The 24,321-nt window shown below is 42.9% G+C and overlaps 1 protein-coding gene across 3 annotated transcripts in view; it reads right to left on the minus strand.

Moving 5' to 3' along the window:
• Window positions 1-24,321, minus strand: part of EXOC4 (exocyst complex component 4) — a 545,732-nt gene that overhangs the window by 481,677 nt on the left and 39,734 nt on the right. For all 3 annotated transcript variants that reach the window (XM_084809036.1, XM_084809035.1, XM_084809037.1), the window contains 2 exons: window positions 4,213-4,397; window positions 2,906-3,015 (listed from right to left, as the gene is read on the minus strand). In XM_084809036.1, the coding sequence (XP_084665162.1) occupies window positions 2,906-3,015; window positions 4,213-4,397 (295 nt within the window). The remainder of the gene's footprint in view (window positions 1-2,905; window positions 3,016-4,212; window positions 4,398-24,321) is intronic.

Consider the following 24,321-nt stretch of genomic DNA (forward strand, 5'->3'; position numbering starts at 1 on the left):
GAACAAAAAGGTATTTACACTGAATTTAAACACTCTAGAAATCACTAACATTGACCCTTGAAAATTCGTCACTCTCTAACTAACAGCTTCCCCAAGTACTTTCCCACACTGATGATCCATCCCATAAAAATAGATTTCCTATCTCAATGCCAGACTAATCTGTATGATAGAGCATTTAAACAAGGAGGGACATGGCAGCAATAAAACTGCGAAAGTCCCATCCCCCAGCCCAAATCAACACCAAGAGCATAGCAGCTAAGGAACACCCTCCAGGTCTTGTTGTTGTTGTTTTTTATAGTCGTGTGGATGATCAAATGTTGCTACTATTTATCAGAGTGCATTTCACTAGCTGTCTCCTTTTTATGAGCAGCTAGTAAAATTTTATGCCATACTCTGCATAATTTATACTTTCCCAGATTATGCCCTGCTTCCACCAGAACTTTTTATTTAGAAGGACAGAGGTTCATGGGGCCCCAATGGTCTACTTTGAAAGTTCTCAAAACCCCTTCGCCAGCATAATTTCCATTGCTGAACTTCTACCCATGCTCAGACGCATGGCTAATAAGCAACAAATGGAATGGGCACTTCAAAGCTTCTCAATGATTTCCTGTCCCTTTACACTCCTAAGTGGTGTTCTGCACAATCATATACAATAAATTTTCACAAATAACGAATAATGGGACATGGAGCTTGAGCCAACTCTGGAATATCCATCTTACCCAGAATAGCAAAATAGAAAAGGAGCTTCAATGAGACAAAAATCCTAATTTTACATCCACACTGATAGATTGACTGACTGATTTAATACCCCACCTTTCTGCCAAAAAATGGCACTCAAAGCAGCTGATGGGGTCTATAGTGGCAATGACTAATCAGGAAAGAGATCTTGGGGTTACAATGGAAAGCTCACTGAAAACATCAAAACAGCTGAAATGGCAGTGAAAAAGGCAGAATTCATGCTACAGAGTATTAGGAAAAAGGATGGAAATGATACAGCAATATTACACCTTATATAAATCTATGTTGCAGCCACATTTGGAATGATGTACATAGTTCTGGTGACCCCACCTCAAAAAGGATATTGTAAGCCTGGAAAAGGTGCAGAAAAGGGCAAACAAAATGATCAGGAGGCAGGAGGAAAGGCTAAAGTATTTGGGGGCTTTTAGCTTAGAAAAAATATGACTAAGATGGGGACATTACAGAAGTTTATTAAAGTATGCATCAAGAATTTCCTCCCTCTCTTACACTAGAATGACAAAACAAAATCCATTGCCAGTAAATGCAGGACAGAAAAAAGCAAGTCTTTCACACAGCACATAATATCAGGTGCCAGAGGACAAACAAGAGAGGATGGCTTTTGCCATTATATCCTGGCTTAGGGGCTCCTAGGAGGATTCTGGCTGGCTACTGTTGGGTACAGGAAACTGGACTTAATGGACCTTCAGTCTGTTCCAGCAGGGTTCTTCTTATGTTCTTCATCCTCTGCAGCTAGCTATCACGGATTTCCCTTTTACATATATACAACTAATGAAACCACAGTGCAAGGAGCAAGGATCCACACATACAGTTGCCAGTAGCAACTACAAGTTTAATTCTGGCGACCAGCTGGGAAAGCCTTCAGGATATGCCACTATAGGGGAAACAAATTTTCAAAAAGTTGACAACAACACAGGAAGGCAGAAAGTACTTCTTCCAAAATGGTGTCATACAGCATCTTCTGCTGGGCCACAGTATCACTTTCATAGGTTGCGGGGGGACAGGCTGTTACACACAGACTGTCAGGAGCGCCCTAGCTGCCTTTTGCAGTCCCCTCCAATAGCCAACTCAGGACACAGACAACGAGGATTCTTTCCAAGGCTTTATTCCTTTATTACTTTATGACTCTTACAGCTACTAATCACTAGCGACTAAGCAAGAAACAGCACTGGGGAAAGATAGCAGAGTAGCCTAAGCTCCAGGTAACGCAGTTGGTCCCCGTTTGAAGGGGAACCATGGGAAGACTCTGAACTTATGGGCTATGGAGAGATCCTCCCTCTTTCCCTTGGGTCCTCGGGATGCGACCGTTGTTTGAGCGCCAAACAAGTGGAACGCCTCCTTTCGGCGCCCTCCATCTGTCGTCGCTCCCTGCGTCTGCGCCGAGCGTCCAGCTAGCCCCCCTCCAGCACTCTCTCATTGCCAGGGTCACTATCTCTCCCAGGAATGCTGGCAGGAGGAATCTCTGCCAGCTGCTGTGCTTGTGAGAGATGAGCGAGCTCCTCTCCCACAGATTGCTGTTCTTCCTCAGAATCAGAACTGCTCTGGGGCTCTATGGGCTCAGTTTCCGCCCTGACAAAGACAGCCTCCCATTCATCCCCTGGAAAACAATTCCTTGCTGGACGACAAATACAGAGAAGATGCACTTACTTTGCCTCTGGGGCATGAAAAGAGAAAGCCAGGAAAAGGAGCCCAGCCACGAAATCCTTACTTCAACCAGGCGTGCATTTATACTTCACTAAACACACAAAATACCATCTCCTGGTCAGAAAATCTTAATTCCACAACCTAAATTATGTAAGAGAAACTCAATTTCCCCTGCTATTGCTTCTCAATTTCACACATGCCTCCAAATACATAGTTCTACAGATATAAATGGCTTGGGGTTCTAATACACAAATTTGTACATAATATGTAGCCAGCCTCTGTTGTAGGAGCTGCACTGAAGACAACACTGGAAGAACAATTAAATTTGTGTAAACAAACCCTTGAAATTAGGGAACCGATATCTAAGTCTAGCTAAAGTCACCTCTGAGCCCAAAATTCCCCCACCCCCTCAAACAACTTTCAACCCTATCTAGCTGAATAAAGCCATGCACAAGCATAACAAAAAGAGACATATGGAAATAACTGTTATTAGTTCACCACTCACCACTGGAGTTTCCTGGAGTGCTGAACTGAGAGGAGTCCAGGAACTTGCGCGGAGTGGACAAGTTAGTTACATCAAGAAGAGGCACAGGAGAGACATCCTTCACAAGAGAACTGCAGTGAAAAGAAATGGAACATAACCTGACACCGCTGCAAGCTTTAAAAGAACTCCGGCAGGCACTATCAAAAAGTGGAGATGCAAATGAGAAGATCACTGCCCTTCATAGAAATTTCAGAGTAGATAATTCAGCCACAGATGCTCCCCGCTGTGATGGCGGAATCCAAGATGAATGTGCCCTCTTCAGCCACAAAGCTGCATTGTAAAGGTCTATGACCAGTTTAGGCCTTACAATGAAGTGACATGAAGCAGCCACCAAGTAGCAGAATCTATACGGCGTGCCATTTTCACGCCTCTAATCATAACTACTATACCATTAAAAATATATGAAGAAGCACATTTTCAAAGAAGCATCTATGTTCTGCATAGCTTTTAACAGGGGTGTTGAACTTCAGACTGAGGTCCGAATTCAACTTCGGAGAAGCTCTCAGAGACCACATTCCAATGGTGGGCAGGTCTGAAGGCAAAAGAGGCCAAAGGTAAAAAGGGGAGGGCAACAATACCAGCGTATTTTAGACTAAAACTCTTACTGCCAGTAACTAATACTTCATAGAGGCACTTCAACCTTTTAGAATGGGGAAAAACTGTGTGAATGCTGGGAAACCAACAACAGACTGGAGGTGGAGGGAAGGGATGTGGCCATCTGGGGAACCCCGGAGGGGTCAGATGAGACCCCAAATGGGCCGGATTTGGCCTATGAGCCTGAGGTTCAACACCCCTGGTCTATAACCATAAGATAGATAGTGAAGCCAGTAAAGGGGAAGTAGGAAGGGCTGAGTAGCAAAGCCCATATGCAAGGACCAAGCTTCATTTCCTAGCATCTCAAGCAGCCCAGCTAAGAACTCTGCCCCAGACCCTGGAGAGCCTCTGATGGTTTGTATTGATATCCTAATATCATATAAATCATCCTACAAGCACTTCTGGAAGCCTTTTGGACTCTGAATTTTTGCAGAGCAAGTACATGGTTAACCACCAAAGCTATAGACAAGTAGCTATGGACAACCAACAAAACTGCCTACATAGCCTTTGGAAAGAGGAAATTAAGACTAGTAGTACCAGGCTCAAATTTTCCTCTGAGCAACTAAATGTTCACTCAGGAGTGACCTGGGCCGCACAGCTCTTTCCAAAAGAATGTCTTGCTCATCATAAGAACAAGGCTTTCTTTATGGCATTAGAATCATTTTTAGACCAACCTTATTTTTCCTTTTTCTTTGTTCTGCTGTCCAACCCTACTAGTGGATTTGATGTAAAGATGGCGGTGCAGTTCATCTATCAGGACCAAGTGCATGTTCATCTTCTTGCTGTGAAGCTCCAATCTCAGATCACTTAGTCCCTCCACTTGAAGGAGGGGTCCCTCTAGGGAATCAACTGCCGAGACCTGCGAAGAAAATGTATGGTATATTTCACTACTTCTCAAAATGCCCACTGCCCAATGCTTCACTTAGCTTAAGTTTTTAACTAGGTCATGCTTTTATGACAACAGCATCAATGGGCATGACATTTTCTAGAGTAACAAACAAGAAGACAGGTCCCTGTTCCAAGGAGCTGGTAATCTAGAGAAGAGGACATGGGGAAGGCAGGGTAACAGGAAGAATATGTGCTCAGTTCATTTACACATACTTCACCTTAGCTTCAGTAAGGGGCACAGACTAAGGAGCTAAGTCAAAAGGCTTCATAGAAGAGGTGGATTTTGAGGAAGTATTACTCTGGGTTTGCTCTTCGTGATCAGTTACATTGGGTGAGCGACCCATTTCTGTTCTAGCTGCTGGCCAATGAAGTTTTCAACTAAAGATATTAAGACTCGAAAGAGAGTCACTCCCCATTTCTACTTCAGTGATTTCTATACACACCCTGGGAGTAAATAAAAGCTCAAGCCTAAAGAAGGGCCAAATTGGTGGCTACAGTAACATTACCAATCTCCATGTGATACAATGCTTAAGGTGCCCTTCTATGAGACATGATTTAATAAAACCAACAACTGATAAATGCTTTAGCAATTCTGTTTAATTTTATCAGTTCACTATTCCCTTGCAGCACTGGAAATACTTCATCATGAAGCAATTAAAACAAAGGTGACCAGCAACAGAAAAGAAAATCTCATTTTGCAGGAATTCAGTGTTCATGCCTTAAGAAATGCAAAAGGTAACCAGAGAGCATAAATAGCTTGTAGCAAATTAAACGATATTTCACTTAATAATCCAAGGCATCATTAGTATGACAAATAAACTGCATTTTGATACACAGTTCTAAGTTCACTAAGAGTCACAGGCTTCAAGGATGATGGAAGCAGTTACCAAAACCTGGACTCAGAGGCATTTACCCAGGGACTCATTGCTTTAATAGTGAGTTTTAAAAAGAGGTACTGAAGCTCAAGTCTGCCTTGAAGCTATGCCGTTCTTAACAAAAATTCTTGCTCTGTACTCCTAGATGCGTTGAGGCTGGCTGTGGTTACTCAGCCAGGAGTGAAAGATGCAGATATTCCATCTACACAGGCTCAAAGAGACAATTCATTACTTTATATAACAGGGAAATGTATCCCAAAGCTGAGCCTGACATGGGGAACAAGTCCTGGTTCAGTCTAAACTATTTACCATAGACGGAATCATCAAGGAGTTCAAGGATGCAAGAAGCTCTTTCATTCTATGTTAGGACTAGGTTTCCAATGGCCTTCAGTCCTGCCTTTGTCCACAATACAAACTTTTTTTATTTAGGACAGCCTTTAGACGTAGACATTATGGCTTGGAATGGGCTGCTACAGTGCCTGAACTCCTTCACCTATTCATTCCTGCTTGTTCCTCCTACTTGGGCTCAATTTAATTTAATGGCAGTGACCCTGAGAATCCATGAGAACAAACCCCAAAGCTCTGGAAGATGAGAGTTAAAAAGGGCTTGGAGCAGGGGGAGGGGGTTTTCAGGTCTGCCACAGAAGTTATATTTAATGTCATTTTTCACTCTCTTCACAAGGATTTGGGCCCCCACTTGGTTTTCATGTTTTAAAGGAAAGGCTATACACAAACACTAAACTATTATATCAACATAAAGCTCTCAAGCAAGCCTTGAGAAAAAGAAAACAGAAGAGTCAATCATTTACTGTAGTATTAAAAGGTGGGGTGAAGAAGCCAATGGAGCTTTAATTTTCTTCTTTGGTAGAAAACGCAGCCATCTTTTTCTAAAAAATTGCCTGTGTGACACTTCATATTTGCAGACACACAAGCTGGGGAGTTACGGCCTTGGTAATGCCGCTTTTAGAGTGATTGAATTCTTGAGGTAAACAGCATAGCTGAGGTGCAACGTTCGCGGGCTTAGAGCTTAAGAGCCAGAGCTATGCTTCAGCAAACACCATTTAAACAGCCTTTGCCCCTTCGCCCCCCCCGCATATTTCATTCTTCATTACTGCCCATTACCAAGACACTTGTCTCTAAAACAGAACAGTCCTACTGAGAAAACATTCATGGCCCAAAAAGAAAGCCAAGTCCACTTCAGGAACTGAGGCCATCATGTCAAAGTTGGCTGATCTAAATATGGCAATTTCTGAAGCCTACAATATTTCCACTTGTGCCGTCACATAATTTATATGCTTAAAGGGATATCACAGTTCTATTCCTCTTAAGTATCACACTGTGAAATCATGGCTACTTGTGTTTTTTTGTGAGTTTATCAAAAACTAGGAATCAGCTAGACACATTCCAGGGCACTAAATTGGACATGACAATACTGGACACTATATTTGACATGACAACATGGCTATCTTCTGCCATTTTGAACAAATCCTAAAGCTAAAAAACTGCCTACATGTGTATGAACCTGCCCAGGCTGTACAATCACCTACTAAGGCCCTGTTCTTTTACCTATCATTAAGATGTCAGATTGACAGGTACCAGGGACAGGGCCTTTTTGGTAGTGGCCCTGCACCTCTGGAACTCTCACTGAGAAAATGTGAGGGGGGGCTTTTTACTATTTTCAGTCTGCTTTTTACTAATTGCTGGAATTAAAGTTCAGTCTGCTTTTTACTAATTGCTGGAATTAACTGTACTTTCCCTTAGTTTGTGCACTGTGCTTTTAATTGGATGGTTACATTTTACGATATTTGTTTTTATGAAGTTTTGTACACCACCTTGGAAGGGTAGTTTTGCCCTGAAAGGCAGTTTATAAATCACAGAATGAATCAAATCAATCAATACCTTCTATGAGCTTATTTGAATATTTATCTCATCCTGAAAACTAAGAAGAAAACTAAGAAAAAGTAACCTTAAGTTGCTTGCTATTCTCAGCATCTGTCCATATTAGCAAAGCACTTCACGATTCACAGATGGGCACCAGGAATGAACATTTCTCATTAGGACTGGGGAGGTATACGAGGTTCTATCACAACTGACATTTGGGCAATCAAGAGTACCTTTGGTAGCAAAACGGAGTACAGACTCTTCCATTATTGCCAGTATGAACGCTTTAATTTTTTTCCCAAGTGCAAAAACATTTGACACGTGCCCAGAGACAGCAAAGGCAGCAAATTATTCAACAATCAGTGTTTTGTACCTGTGCATTTCCCCCCTGCCCTTTGTACAGAGAGACAAGGGAAATAGCTGTGGTATCCCATTTAAAGTGTGGCAAGTGCTAAGAGCTAGCTGAGAGCACTCTGCTGTGCCAACACAGAGACATACACTTCCATGAAGAACACTTTAAAGTTGCTCATTTCAAGATTCCCCACGCTTCTACTCAAAATACCAAAAAGAATGTGCACTGAACTGCTTGTCCTGTGATGAGTTGAGACATACTGATGGTTCCAGAGCAGCGAGGTCATGCATCGGCTGTCAAGGGTGTGCTTTGGTTTGGCAGTAACAGAGATATTTCACTGAATGATTAGACAGTTTGCTTAATCAGTCACCAAGTTAGAAATCTACAGAATGCTGTCTCCATTTCTTGTGCTTTGCCTTCATTAGAACTTCCCATCTCAGAATATAAGCCACCTTTAGTCATGGAAGGGAGTGCAAAGGCGAGCAACCAGAGCAAGTTCCTTCCTAAGTTAGGGAGAGGTCCCTGCTGGGACTGGGCTGCAGTATTGCAGTGTGTATGCCAGGAATGAAAAGCAAGACCATAACTGGAAAGATTCACACCACGAAAGCAAGGCATAGAAAATCTAGGAGAACAGACATGAATGGTATTCAGACAGTGCCATAGGATCAGTCTGACACGGGAGAGGAAACAAAGGAAATGGAATGATATAAGGACATATAGACAGGAGCACTCCAGACAAGAACAGGTGGGTAACCACTAGAGATCCATGGCAGCAGAAAGTAAGAAGCCACAAGTATCGTGCAAAATCTTATTTCTACTGTTTGAAGATAAATTTATAACAGATTTGCAGCAACCACCTAAAAGCGTAAGAGAACATTTAAGAGTAAGTTAACTATAATGCTGCATTATATATGTTCCACTTCTTATCGTTTATTTTTAAATTTGAAGGGAAAGTATATAATTCTCTGAATTTTATACATATCTACAGTGCTTCTAATCACTCTTGATATTGTGTTTTGTTTAATTAATCATTATTTTAATGACCATAAGAGTTGAAGCAATAAAACTATTCTATGATTCAATGAAAAGACTACAGTATTATTATTCCTCATACCCCACTTCTTGCCATTCATGTTGTCTGTGAAAAAAACAATTTCAAAATACTCTAGATTCTACAAAACATTCCGTAGCAAGTTCAAAATGAAGCAAGAAACATGTGGCATATGCAAAATTTAATCCAAGTAAAAACTGTGCATTGTATAATCTTCATTTTAATGGTTTTCGTATTTTAATGGTTCAATTTTTAAAAACACAAAAATCAAATTCTGTTGCTAGTCAAAATGTTCACAATAAGAGAAAAATAGCATACCATCTGCATGATTTGTTGTTTATATGTGACAGTATGATTTGTGGAGATAATCAGTGTTTTCTTGGTTGTGGCATGCTACTTACATTAGAAGTACAGTACATTCAATAATATAATTTATTTATACTCATGCTTTATACAACTTCACTACTGCCATTTTCTAGATGTAAGCTGATGCTATGTGCCATTCAGAACTGTACTTCCTGGGAGGTGGCTGCAAGTCAAACCTACATCACAGTACAAATTGTTAGATCTGGAGCAGGATACAGTAAGGACCCCTTCCCAGTGTGTGGTGTGTAGTGGTTAGAATATTAGACTCATACAAGGGTTCAAAATTCCCACTCAGCTACAAAGCCTACTAGGAAACTTTGGGCCAGTACTATCTCTCAGCCTAACCTCTCTCACTGGAATGTGTGAGGACCATGTATGCTGTAAGAGAATAATGGACAAGATCTCCATCACTTCTTGCACAGCACACTTAAAACTGAGACCTAACTGGGCTAAGTGTTCTAACAAAAACCTTACCATTTCATTACGTTCATTTACATGGACATAAACTAGGGATCAGAAATTGGAGGTTCCAGGATCAAACACAATCTTCCCAACCCCAACCCAGTTGCCAACCTAGAAGCGAGGAGCAAAGTGGTGGAAATGGTGGCTTTGGTAATAGAGGCCCTCCATACCCTCTTCAAAGTGGTTCTCCTATAAAACTAGTTGCTGATTTAGGAGATGAGGGCTCCAAAACTCTTCAAGAGCTCCCAGATGTAATGAGAAAAGCTCATCAGAACTGGCAAGAGAGCATATAAACTTAGTATGTATTCCAGTTGCTGAAGATAATTGAGATAATTGATAATGCCCCATCAACCAGAGTGGTATTTTCACAGTCTTCTGAGAGTTCATCCAGATCAAATCCAATAGGAACATTCATCACGTATTCTGAATAACTATATTATTTCAGAAGAACACAGGTACAATATGTTTCACCGTGAGTCTCCATGTCAGAAAGATCCACTGAAAAAACAGAAAAGCTACATTCATGCACTGCACTGCACAGATTTCAGACAGCATTTGAGTTTAATCACCATATAGTTGTCTGCATTCTGGGATCTAAAGGAGGAACAATCAGTATTGCCACCACAAAATTGGCACTTAAAACAAAGAAGAAACTGACTGTTCTAACATATTTTTAAGAGACGGTAAAAAGAATATGGGAAGGACACATGATGCAATCACTTGTTGAAGCAGGTCTGAGTCTGGTCAGTGCCTGGATGGGAGGCAGCCTTGAGTTCCAAGAGAGAAAAAAGGCAGGATATAAATGTACTAAATAAATACATGATCCAACAAAGGACAAGCAATAGGTTTTAAATTACTGGAAGGTAGATACCCAGCTTTCAATAATATTTTAGAGCACTTACCATGGTCACAAAGAGATGAATGATGTCTCAGATTTAAGAACAGAAGATGCAGATGATCAGACCGCTGGCTGGCCAATTCCTGCCCTCTACCAACATACACAGCAGATAAACTCAACATAAGGGGGGAAATGAGGTAAACACAGATTGCAGTCTCTGAATTTAGCTGCAAGAGCTCTGGCTTTAGTATATTGAAATGAGGTTATCCTAACAATTGGCTCAGTTGCTGAGGGTGTTATGGAAAGTTTATGAACATTCCAACATTGCAGAAGCTTTAAAACTGAGCACTAATGGCCTAGGCTTTGAGAGGGCTATGCACAACTTGTGAGGATGAGTTCATCAGAGAAGAACAGACAGCGCTATCAGAGTGTAAGTTTGGGATGGGGGGCAGGTATGTGGATGGTATGTATATGAGTAACATATATGAGAACAAGTAGTATGAATTAGAGAGGGGGGAAAGTAAAGGAGGAATGGCCACAGAGAAGATATTATATTAAAAAATACACATCCAAAAACTGTATGTGGGCATCTAAACATTAGGAAGTTATTTCTGACCATAAGAGTAGATCAGCATTGAAAGACGTCATTATACCCTTATCATGGTGATGAAATAATTGAATGTTTTCCTGACTAATGCTAAGTTCTTCTCTATTGTAAGTAGAGACTGAAAACCAGGGAACTGCACAAAAAACCTCCAGGGTTGACCTGAAGGGATCCTGTTTCGAACATGGGGCTGGAATAGAAGAAACACAGAATCTTCCTTGCACCTTCAATTCTATACATGCTTTTGTATCATCCAACTACTACTATTTCTCCTGGTCCTTTGGGGGTTTAAACAACTGTGCAGTTTTAAATTTTAAAAGGCAATCTAGTTTCTCTGGCAGATTTTTGTACTTTGTTGCTCCATTATCCCCAAGATCATGCGCATTTCCTGTCCCTTTCTAACAGTTTCATTAGTTTACTAGGACAAAATTATAAGCCCATAAATCAGAGCTTGAGAAACAATCAGAATAATACCAGAGTTCCAGAAAATGTTTTTTGCAGCTGCACTCTAGGAGAAATTGAAGTAGTTACAAATTAGATGCCTCATAGCAGAAGCCTTAACAAATTAGCCTCATAATAAAATCTCTCAGAAATCCCTGTGGCAGAAGGTGGCTTTTCATTAATTTTTTTCTTATAGATGATGCTGGCTAGAAATCTGACATCTTCCTGCTCAACTAAAATGCAAGTCATCACCTAACCCTCGAGTCAGTTAGGAAAGTCTCAGTATCAAGATGGCCAGCCCTCTCCCAGAATCTGGAATACATGGGCACCCAACAGAAATTAGCTTCTGCATCCCTGCCATTAAAAAATATGGCAAAACTTTTTTTTGCTTTGGTCCTCAGAATATGTGGATGCCATTCAAGGTTTGTTGCCATTGGATTTTTTTGTTTTTAACTGTTAGGAGTTAATGCATCTTTGCTGTGAGCCACCCTGAGCTTTACAGAACTGCATATATAAATTTAATAATTAAATCATCATCATCATATAAACATATCCAACTCTGCTGACAAGAAAACTATTCCTTTAAGTTACTTCTTTTTTTTTCTTTTCTTTTTTTTTTTACCAAAACTGGAGCCAAACTCATAGAGTTACATTAAACACCATGTTAGCAGAAGACCTCTAGCACAAAGGGACTTTCCCCCTCTCTCCTCTTCTCCACAGTCCTCCACACCACCTGAACATTCATTCAATCATTCATTACATTTCTATACCACACACTAGCCAAAGCACTCCTCCAAAGAATTTCCCAGCCTTCTGGAGCAGATTTTGAGGGTCCACGGTGGGAGTGAGAGGGAGCGGGAATAGTCCCTCTTCCCAGTTCCAGTGGCATAAGCAGTTCTGTCAGTAGAATGACAGCACTGGATCCAACCCAATATAACGAGAAGTTAAAAGGTACCTCATTTTAGCCATTTTAAAAGATTAAAAACATCAGCCCAGTCAGCCTCCTAACTGAGGTATATCCACTAGATGGAGTAGACTTGATGTGATGCTTATTACAGCACTGCCTCCAAAAAAGAAACAAACCCACATCCAATTCCCCTTCTCTCCTCATAATGATATATAGGGAAGCACATTTCTCTGCCCATCTCTCCACACTGGCTGCTCTTGGGTTGGGTGGACACATGCTCCTTACTAATATAGGGGGGACAAGCTGCGAGACCACTGCTGTTGGTAGCAACCCTGTGATTATGTCATGCGTAGTTCCACCTTATCCTTGCTCCACAACACGGTTACATCTATCTGGACACCCCTATCAACTTCCATTCTGAAGCCGGTTCACTTTATGGAGACTCTGCAAATCCTTGCCATAAAAAATGAGGATGCTAGCTATCGCTACTCCACCACCTTCATTACCGCCCATTTTTATTTAATAAACCTTCATCAGCTTAAATGAATGGTTGTTATTAGTTGAGCTAACAGCCAAATGATAATGCTCCGGAGAGATATCAGTGCTTGTTGATGCATTAACGAAAAGAGGAGAGGGGCCGAGGTCAAGCACGTGTCAATGCAAATGAGGCAATGGGAGGCACTAGCAGTTTAATGCAACAGAATGCTTCAGATAATGGAATTTACAAGATTAAAAGGAAAGAGATGAAGTTATTGATAAGTATATTAAAGGGAGAAAAGGCAATAAGACGTTACAAAGGAAAAAAAAAACACCCTCCACTCATGCATTTCTGCTTTCAAAATATCTTTACATCTTGATGATGAAATTAACAAAACAAAACTTGAAGAGGATCAGAAAATAGGATTAGAAGTAATAATGAAAAAGCTGACTGAGTTAAATGCTGAGCACTTCTAAGATATATTTTACACCACATGCTCAGAAGCAGTCTCTTGCTGTTTGTCATTTGAACATTAAGAGTATTTTGTTAAGAACTATTCCCATTCAGTATAAGGGGAAAACTGATGAAACCTATGTGAAAAGTTGTTTGCGTTAAAGTAACGGCAAAGGCAGGGGGATAACAACCAATTTCCAGGTTATTATTTTATCCACTGGCATCTTAAAACTCATATTAAAATTCACCATGATGTCTTTTTATATTTCTAAAATGAGTTCCACTTTAATATTATTTTCGTTGCAGGATGAGACTGGCATGGCAGGACAATTCTGAACCCTGTTGATAAAACCTGTGTGAATGAAGTGTTCAGTTAAGACAGCCTTCCCAAACCTGGTGCCCTCCAGATGTGTTGGACCTCAACTCCTAACGACCATGCTGGCTGGGAATCATGGGAGTTGCTGTCCAAAACATCTGAAGGGCAGCAGGTTGGGGAAGGCTGAGTTAAGGACTTGACATCATACTGCAGTCCCAATGGCATGGATCGAAAGATGTGCCTTACATATTTAAGATGTAGTATCACAGCACAAGCCACTACACTGACAGCTCCCTTGAACAGGTCTCCACTCATATTACTCCAATGTGGTGGGAAAGGTTTTTCCAGCGCTCTATATCTAGCAAGGGAATTAAAGGACAATAGTGGAAACTGCCCAACTCAAGCAAGAAGGTTTGGAATGTGGGGAGAGGGAGGTTGGTGGGGTGGGAAACACTAAAGAGGAAGAGCAATGAGAAAAGAGAAGCCAATTTGTAGGAAGCAGAGAGCAGACAGGGATCTACAGTTGAGAGAAAAGCAGAAAAGAACTATCTGAGCCAGGGAGGGAAGCAGTAAAGCAATGTACATCCGGTCTCCGCTCCACAGCTGTGCCCATATGAGCCAATAAGGGCCCTTGAGGAGGGATTCACTTCTCACTCCAACCTCGTCTGACCAGAACAACTTGCACAGACCACAAGGCCTTATTTTCTTGATGAAGGGGTAAATTAAGGGTTTATCTCCATTCCCAATTTCTATGTGAAGAGGCATCTTTCCCCACGCCCTTGTACCCCATTCCTGTCTCAGTTAAACTCGTCAGAAAGGCTAGAGCTGAGAACGAGCTGAGGTTAGTGAGGGAGGCTAAAAGCAACAAAAAGGCTTTCTTTCTGTCAGGGATGCTTTCACTTGGATTCCTACATTGAGCAGGAGGTTGGACACGATGGTCTTATAGGCCCCTTCCAACCCTACTATTTGATGATTCCACATCTTCATGGTGCATGCACGTCCATACACTGCATCTATCCACTGCAGAGCTTATCGTCCATATGACTAAGAATCCTTGCCAGAAGGGGCTACTACCATACCCTGGCACCCAAGAATGAACTTCCTTCACTTGTTGAAAAACCTAGAAAACTGGCTGCTAGTGAATACACCACAATAGCAGAATCTAGTTTTTAGTCCAGCAATCTGCTGTGTTCCAGAATGCTGAAAAGCTATAGTTTTTTTTTAAACATATTTCTGTCCTTTTTGCAAATGCAGGCACTTTTTTGCAAGGGCAGAGAAAGCAGGACGATGATCTCATAGAATAGTAGGGTTGGAAGGGGCCTGTAAGACCACTGAATCCAACCCCCTGCTCAATGCAGGAATCTAAGTAAAAGCATCCCTGACAGATGGCTGTCCAGCTCCATCCTGAATGACTCCAGTGTGGGAAAGCCCACTACCTCCCTAGATAATGGGTTCCATTGTCATAATGCTCTAACAGTCAGGACATTTTTCCTGATGTTCAGCCGGAATCTGGCTTCCTGTAACTGGAGCCCATTATTCCATGTCCTGCACTCTAGGATGACCAAGAAGAGATCCTGGCCTTCCTCTCTGTGACAACCTTTCAAGTACTTGAAGAGCGCTATCATATCTCCCCTCAGGCTTCTCTTCTCAAGGCTAAACATGCCCAGTTCTTTCAGTCTCTCTTCAGAGGGCTTTGTTTCCGGTCTCCTAATCATCTTTGTTGCCCTCCTCTAAACCCTCCCCAACTTGTCTGAATCCTTCTTAAAACTGCAGTGCCAGTGCTAAGTAGAGGGGAACTAGTACTTCCCAGAATTTAGAAGCTTTGCTTCTATGAATGCAGCCCAAAAGAGCACTGGCCTTTTTTGCAGCCACATCACATTCTTGGCTCATCTTCAGCTTGTGATCGACAACAATTCCAAGATCCTTCTCGCTTGTAGTATTGTTGAGCCAAGGATCCCCCATCTTGTAACTGTGCATTAGGTTTCTTTTTCCTAGGTGCAGAACTTGGCATTTATCCCTATGAAATGTCATTCTGTTGTTTTCTGCCCAGCACTCCAGCCTATCAAGATCACTTTGAATTTTGTTTGCCTTCCAAGATATTAGCTATCCTGACCAATTTTGTGTCATCTGCAAATCTGATCAGCATTCCCTGCACTTCCTCCTCCAAGTCAGTAATACAAATGTTGAAGAGCACTGGGCCCAGGACTGAGCCCTGCAGTACCCCACTCATTACCTCTCCCCAGTTTGAGAAGATCCCATTGACAAGCACTCTTTGAGTCTGGTCTTGTATCCAACCGTGGATCCACCGGACCATTGTTTCATCTAGCCTACTTTGAGCTCGTAACGATATCATGGGGCACTTTGTCGAAAGCTTTGCTGAAGTAGAGGTATATGATGTCCACAGCATTCCCACAGTCCACAAGGCAGGCTACCTGATCAAAAAATGAGATCAGATTTGTCTGGCAGGATTTATTTTTGACAAATCCATGTTGGCTTCGAGTAATCACTGCATTGGTTTCAAGGTGCTTACAGATGGATTGCTTTATCATCTGCTCCAGAATTTTCCCAGGGATTGATGTCAGACTGACTGGTCTGTAGTTCCCAGGTTCCTCCTTTTTGCCATTTTTGAAGATAGGGACATTAACCCTCCTCCAGTCTAATGGCAATTCACCTGTCCTCCATGACTTATCAAAGAGAATAGACAGTGGTTCTGAGAGCTCTACTGCCAGTTCCTTTATTAGTCTAGGAGGCAGTTCATCTGGCCCTGGAGATTTGAACTCATTCAAAGTAATTAGATGTTCCTTGATGATATACCTATCAATCTCAAGCTGCAATCCTGCCCCTTCAGTCTGTACTTCGCCTTTGCCAGGGGGATCATAGGCCCTCTTTTGGGAGAAGACTGAGACAAAGTAGGAATTGAGCACTTCCGACGTTTCCTTGTCATCTGTTATCATTTTGCCATCCTTACTTAATAGTTGAACCACCATTTATTTCCTCTGCCTTTGACTATGCAAATAGCTGAAGAAATCCTTCTTGCTGCTTTTGGCATCCCTCGCTAACCTCAGCTCGTTCTCAGCTTTAGCCTTCCTGACGCCATCCCTGCAATTCTGTGCTACCTGCCTGTACTCTTCCTTTGTAGCTTGGCCTTCCTTCCACTTTCTGAATGTGTCCTTTTTTGTTTTCAGGTCGTCCCTAAGCTTTTTGTGAAGCCACATTGGCTTCTTCTGTTATCTCAAGAACTCAAGTATAACATGGTCACTTTCCCCCAGAGTTCCCGTAACTCCTATTTTCTCTACGAAGTCATCTGTAGGTTAGGATCAAGTCAAGGACAGCCAATCCTCTAGTTCCTTCCTCTACTTTCTGTAGGAGGAAATTATCAGCAACACAAGTCAGAAATCTCTTGGAGGGGCCATGTTTTAGAGAATTTGTCTCCCAAATCATATGAATATCATGGATTCATCAAATTGTCCACTCATATAGTCACAACCCCCTTCATGGATCACTGCCTTGTTGTGATGAAGGGGCTTGCCTAACTCAGTGAAGCCATAAGCTATGCCATGCAGGGCCACCCAAGACGGACAGGTCATGGCAGAGAGTTCTGACAAAATGTGGTCCACTGGAGAAGGAAATGGCAACCCACTCCAGTATTCTTGCCAAGAAAACCCCATGGAACGTATCACAAGGCTAAAAGAGATGATGCCGGAAGATGAGCCCCTCAGGTCGGAAGGTGTCCAATATACTACTGGGGAAGAGCAGAGGGAATTTCCAAGTAGCACCAGAAAGACGGAAGCAGCTGGGCCAAAGCCGAAAGGACACTCAGCTGTGGATGTGTCTGGTGGTGAAAAGAAAGTCCGATGCTGTAAAGAACAATATTGTTTAGGAACCTGGAATGTAAGATCAATGAATCAAGGTAAGCTGGAGGTGGTCAAACATGAGATGGCAAGATTGAACATCAACATCTTGGGAATCAGCGAACTAAAATGGACAAGCATGGGTGAATTTAATTCAGGTGACCATCATATCTACTACTGTGGGCAAGAATCCCTTAGAAGAAATGGCACTCATAGTCAACAAAAGGGTGGGAAAAGCAGTACTGGGGTACAATCTCAAAAACAATAGAATTATCTCAGTACGAATCCAAGGCAAACCATTCAACATCACAGTAATTCAAGTCTACACCCCAACCACTGAGGCCAAAGAAGCTGAGATTGATCGGTTCTATGAAGACCTACAACACATTCTAGAACTAACATCAAAAAAAGATGTCCTCTTCATCATAGGGGATTGGAATGCTAAAGTAGGAAGTCAAGAAATCACCAGGATAACAGGCAAGCGTGGCCTTGGTGTACAAAATGAAGGAGGACAAAGACTCATAGAGTTTTGCCAAAAGAACATGCTGATCATAGCAAACACTCTTTTTCAACAGCACAAGAGGCGACTCTACACATGGACATCACCAGATGGTCAATATCGAAATCAGACTGATTATGTCCTTTGCAGCCAAAGATGGAGAAGCTCTATACAGTCAGTAAAAACAACACCTGGAGCTGACTGTGGCTCAGATCATGAGCTTCTTATTGCAAAATTTGCAAAATTATTGCAAAATTGAAGAACGTAGGGAAAACCACTAAACCATTCAGGTATGACCTAAATCATATCCCTTATGAATATACAGTGGAGGTGACAAATAGATTTAAGGGATTAGACCTGATAGACAGAGTGCCTGAGGAACTATGGACGGAGGTCCGTAACACTGTTCAGGAGGCAGCAACTCAATCCATCCCAAAGAAAAAGAAATGCAAGAAAGCCAAGTGGCTGTCTAATGAGGCTTTACAAGTAGCTCACGAAAGAAGGGAAGCGAAAAGCAAGGTGGGAAGATATACCCAACTGAATGCAGAGTTCCAGAGAATAGCAAGGAGAGACAAGAAGGCCTTCTTAAATGAACAATGCAAAGAAATCGAGGAAAACAACAGAATGGGAAAGACCAGAGATCTCTTCAAGAAAATCGGAGATCTCAAGGGAATGTTTTGTGCAAAGACGGGCATGATAAAGGACAAAGAAGGCAGGGACCTAACAGAAGCAGATGAGATTAAGAAGAGGTGGAAAGAATACACAGAAGAACTCTACAGGAGAGATCTTAATGCCCCTGATAGCCATGATAGTGCGGTCACTGAACTTGAGCTGGACATCCTCGAGAGTGAAGTCAAGTGGGCCTTAGGAAGCATTACTAACAACAAAGCTAGCAGAGATGACAGTATTCCAGCTGAGCTATTTAAAATCCTAAAAGATGATGCTGTTAAAGTGCTGCACTCAATATGCCAACAAATTTGGAACACTCAACAGTGGCCACAAGACTGGAAAAGGTCAGTTTACATTCCAATTCCAAAGAAGGGCAACGCCAAAGAGTGCTCAAACTACTGTACAATTGCGCTCATTTCACATGCCAGCAAGGAGATGCTCAAAATCCTACAAGCTAGGCTTCAGCAGTATGCGAACTGAGAACTACCGGAAGTACAAGCGGGGTTTCGAAGAGGCAGAGGAACTAGAGATCAAATCGCCAACTTTCGCTGGATCATGGAGAAAGCAAGAGAATTCCAGAAAAACGTCTATTTCTGCTTCATTGACTATGCAAAAGCCTTTGATTCTGTAGATCACAACAAACTCTGGCAAATTCTGAAAGAGATGGGAGTACCAGACCACCTTACCTGTCTCCTGAGAAACCTGTACGAGGGTCAAGAAGCAACAGTAAGAACCGGACATGGAACAACCGATTGGTTCAAAATTGGGAAAGGAGTATGACAAGGCTGTATATTGTCGCCCTGCTTATTTAATTTATATGCAGAGTACATCATGAGAAATGCCGGGTTGGATGAATCAGAGATCGGAATTAAGATTGCCGGGAGAATTATCAACAACCTCAGATACGCAGACGATACCACCCTAATGGCAGAAAGCGAAGAGGATCTAAAGAGCTTCTTGTTGAGGGTGAAAGAGGAGAATGCAAAAGCTGGTTTGAAACTCAACATTAAAACAACTAAGATCATGGCATCTGGCCCCATCACTTCCTGGCATATAGAAGGAGAAGAAATGGAAGCAGTGACAGATTTTATTTTCTTGGGCTCCAAGATCACCGCAGACAGTGACTGTAGCCATGAAATTAAAAGACGCTTGCTCCTTGGGAGGAAAGCTATGGCAAACCTAGACAGCACAGTAAGAAGCAGAGACATCACCTTGCCGACAAAGGTCCGTCTATTCAAAGCTATGGTTTTCCCAGTAGTAATGTATGGCTGTGAGAGCTGGACTATAAGGAAGGCTGAGCGCCGAAGAATTGATGCTTTCGAACTGTGGTGCTGGAGAAGACTCTTACGAGTGCCCTGGACTGCAAGGAGGTCAAATCAGTCCGTCCTAAAGGAAATCAACCCTGACTGCTCACTGGAAGGACAGATACTGAAGCTCTTATATTTTGGACACCAAATGCGAAGAGAAAAGTTGCTGGAAAAGACCCTGATGCTGGGAAAGATTGAAGGCAAAAGGAGAAGGGGACGGCAGGGGATGAGATGGCTAGATAGCATCACTGATGCAATGAATATGAACTTGAGCACACTCCGGGAGAGAGCGGAGGACAGGAAGGCCTGGCGTGCTATGGTCCATGGGGTCACGAAGAGTCGGACACGACTTAACAGCAACAATGAACATAAAGGAGTGTAACATTATGTTACACTCCTTTATCCATTCACATGGAGACACTCTGATCCTCAAGTGATTGGGTATAGCAAACCCAGACACCAGTCATTTTTCCGATGTGGAGAAGTGACACCTCCATGTGGCTGACATGCACCACGATCTGTGGTTGTACAGGAAGTAGGGACGGGTTGGAAATCTGTTCAGTTCATTTTTTATAAGAACGTAGTAAAATTTGCAAGTCTTCATAAATGGCATGGAAAGAACTTGAGAGTTTAGAAATTCATTCATCCCTAGCAGCAAGTCACAAACTTTCTAAGAATCTGAGCTTTTGTTTTAAACAAAACAAAACAAAAGGAAAGAACACCTAATTTGAGTTGTGGCAAGTATGAGCAAGGAAGCAAACCGCTCACATATGCAAACACTCTTGACCTCTTCATGCCTTCTCCGGCACACATGAGGGCTAAAACTCAGGACAGAAGAAGAGCTGCAAATGTTGGCCCCCTCAGTTACCTGGCCTTGCTGTGTTGAGCAGCAAGGTCTGCAGGAGAGTTCTGCTTGTGTGCAATCTCTGCAAGATTGGGGACCCTGATAAAGGCCCTGTCCCTGTTGCCAGTGTTAACCTCACACATTCCAGAGAATGCATGAAGAGGGGTTTTGAAAATAGAGTAAATCCAGGAAAGGAGTCTTTCTCACAGTTAGGTGAGAAAGGTGTCAGCAGCTCAAACCAGGGAGACTGGGAGTAGAGTGTACCACCAGAAGAGTTTACAGGTGGAACGAGTTGCTGGCCTGAGTCTTCCTGCTCCACAGTACCCCGCTGACAGTGGTGAGAAGGGAGATTGCAGCCAAAGAGGATTCCAGTGACTGGGGAGCCAAAAGGGGCCTTGTTGGTCTTATAGACTGCAATCTCCAGTTTGAGCAACTCATCAATGAGAAAGGGTAGTAACAAGCTCCTCTTGCCTTAACTTGCCCCCTTCACTGCCCACTCCAGAATCTGACCAGCAGCCCATATTAGATCATGCAATCCGCTTCTGGTCTTATCACAGAATCATAGATTAGTAGGGTTGGAAGGCCATTCAGTCCAACCCCCTGCTCATTGCAGGAATCCACGTCAGAGCATCCCTGACAGATGGCTGTCCAGCCTCGTCTTGAATGCCTCCAGTGTGGGAGAGCCCACCACCTCCCTAGGTAATTGGTTCCATTGTCATATTGCTCTAACAGTCAGGATCTTTCTCCACATCCTCCAGAACCTGACCACTAGCTACCTGGGCACACCATTTGCCTCTGACTCCACTCAGTCCGATAGTTGGCTTTGCCATTAAGAATAGGTAAAAGCTCCTGGACATTCCTGCTAATATCTGATTTCTTGGCCATGGCACCAAGAAAAAAGATGCAGTCTGACCAAAACTGGTAGAAATATCTCCCAATTAAATAAGGTAGACTCTAAAGCCAAGGTTCAGATATTGCAACAAAAAGGTGCAGCGGGAAAACTTGCCATGCTTCAGGGGTTGATGTGTCAGCACAACAACAGAAAATGAGATAATCTGACTGCAAGCAAGGCTCCTGTTCTGAACAAATTATATTGAGCTGAACGCACGAGCAAAGAGATGGCTCCACCTGCTCAATTCCAAAAACAAAACAGAAGGTGGCAGCAATGCAGGCTTTGGTCCAAGAAGCAAAAATCTACCTCGGGGGAACTTTAAATGGTAGTATTCACCTTTGGAAGCAGAAATAAAAAACCATGTGCTCTTTTAACAGATGCAGAAAAGCCACAACAATGGTGCTTAATGCCACACAGCTGAGGAACAGGCCAGAATCTCATTCACCAAGGATAAATGCAGCAGAGGGTGAGCAATACAAGGACTCAGTCTATGAAATAGCTCTTTGCCCTTCTTTCCCCAATAGAAGCAGCAGAATTATGCAAAATACATTCTGGTCTGCTTAGCGTACACAATCATCAAATCTAGATTTCTTGGTCCAAAATCTGTGCAAACTTGGCAATGAATCTTTATATATACATATACATATATATTTCTTTTGTTACCACAGACCAGATGTAGTCCTGGTTATGTTAGAAACTCCACACAAAATTTAGACCTTTTATCACCTTTGCAGCTCAACTCTAAATCCCTTCCAATTGTTCAAAAGCCTTCTTGAACTAAAGTGCACAAAATAGAACACATGAATCCAAAAACTCTCACCCAGGGGTGGTGGGGGGAGACTAGTACTAACATCTAAAGTCCTGGAGACAGTTTATATAGTGCTCCCTTCTCTTCCTTCCCCCACATCCTGATTATGCAGAGGCTGCACATGCAGTGGGGTAAGGAGCACTTCCCTAAGTAAAACATCATGCACCCATACTGGCCATCCACCCCTATTTCACAGTAATCAGATTGTGCACATAGGTTAGCCCTGTTCAGGCATTTGATCTGAACATATGAGGGCTTAAACTAGGTAGCAGGATCGGGCCTCTATGTCCCCGGGAATGCCAGCCCCCACCCCCTCAGTCCCAAACCTCCCTGCACTGAGGTCTGAAGGGGTGTTCTACTCGCATTCAGTTAACGCAAGTAGAACTCTTTGTGATCAGAGCCCCTGATAAAGCGGGGGGGTGGTCATAGAATAGTAGGATTGGAAGGGGCCTACAAGACCATCGAGTCCAACTGCCTGCTCAGTGCAGGAATCCAAGTCAAAGCATCCCTGACAAGTGGCTGTCCAGCTTCATCTTGAATGCCTCCAGTGTGGGAGAGCCCACCACCTCCCTAGATAATGGGCTCCATTCCTGTATTGCTCTAACAGTCCGGAAGTTTTTCCTGATGTTCAGCCGGAATCTGGTTTCCTGTCACTTGAGCCCATTACTCCGTGTCCTGCCTTTCAAGGACTTGAAGAGTGCTATCATATCTCCCCTCAGTCTTCTCTTCTCAAGGCTAAACATGGCCAGTTCTTTCAGTCTTTCCTCATAGAGTTTTGTTTCCAGTCCCCTGATCATCTTGGTGCCCTCTTCTAAACCCTCTCCAGTTTGTCTGCATCCTTCTTGAAGTGTGGTGCCCAGAAAGATATCCATGGCCCTGTCCCCCTAACCAGTTTAAGCCCTCACACATACAGGCAAACACCTGAACTGGAATTGTATATATATGCAAAAATGTACAAGCAGATCAAATCTTGCAATACACACACAGGGAGGGGTGAGCCATGCATGGTTCTGAGACATTGTCATATACCTCATTGTGCATCCTGACTATGGATTGAAGACGCTGACTCAGTTCGGATGATCGCAGGGTCGTTAACAAGCCACCATGGCTTGTTAACCACCCTGCATGTGGTGATATAGTGTCGGGAGGATTAGCATAATTAGCCTCAACAGTGTGGCTTCCCATGTCATGCAAATATGGCCAGGGTGGCTTGTTGCCATGGTCAACAAGCCAACCAGAACCCATGGGCTTTTGTGGGGTCCTGGAGTGGCTTGTTCACCATGGCGACAAGCCACTCTGGTGGGGTTCACATGACACAGGAAGCTGTGTTGCCGAGGGTAATTATGCTAATCCCTCCTCCCTCCACCCCACCCCTGCCAGCACGTATGGCAGGAAAAATAAGGCACCATGACTTCTTTCCCCTGCCATGATCATGAGAACAGGCCCACTGTTTTGTATGAACTGGGTTTGTAAATACACACTCCTGTAGATGTAACTGACAATGAGATTAGCTTTTCAGCCAAAGCATCACGCTTTTGATTCATGTTCAGTCTGTTATTCCCCTAGCATTCCCGAACCCATTTCAGAAGTGCTACTACTTACACAGTAATACACACACACACACACACACACACTCACACTCGCTATGTTCTTCTCTCTTCTCCTCTGGGTCTTCTGAAAGTCATTCCCTGAGCAAGTGCCCTTTTTGCACTTGCTTCCCTGAGAAAAATATAGAGTGAGAATGCACAAAGCCAAATCCAAGGTCCTTGGAGAGCCAATAGCCCAGGACAATTCATGCAAGTAATATGGTGTAGAGGAATGAAAACATACTTGCACACCAACACAGAGTGCAACAACAGAGCAGAGGATAGAAGATGAGTGGAGGGAACAGGCTGGGATAGGCTATTCCCTTCTCCCCATTCAGCTCACTAGGAGCCTGGCTTCTTAGGTTCTGCTCCCCCTTGAGGTAGGAAGAGATGGAGGCCTGCCCCTGCATAGCAC

The sequence above is a fragment of the Heloderma suspectum genome, chromosome 7, assembly GCF_057233095.1.
Source record: "Heloderma suspectum isolate Gila_16-S chromosome 7, 16-S_ref, whole genome shotgun sequence".
NCBI classification, from domain to species: Eukaryota; Metazoa; Chordata; class Lepidosauria; order Squamata; family Helodermatidae; genus Heloderma; species Heloderma suspectum.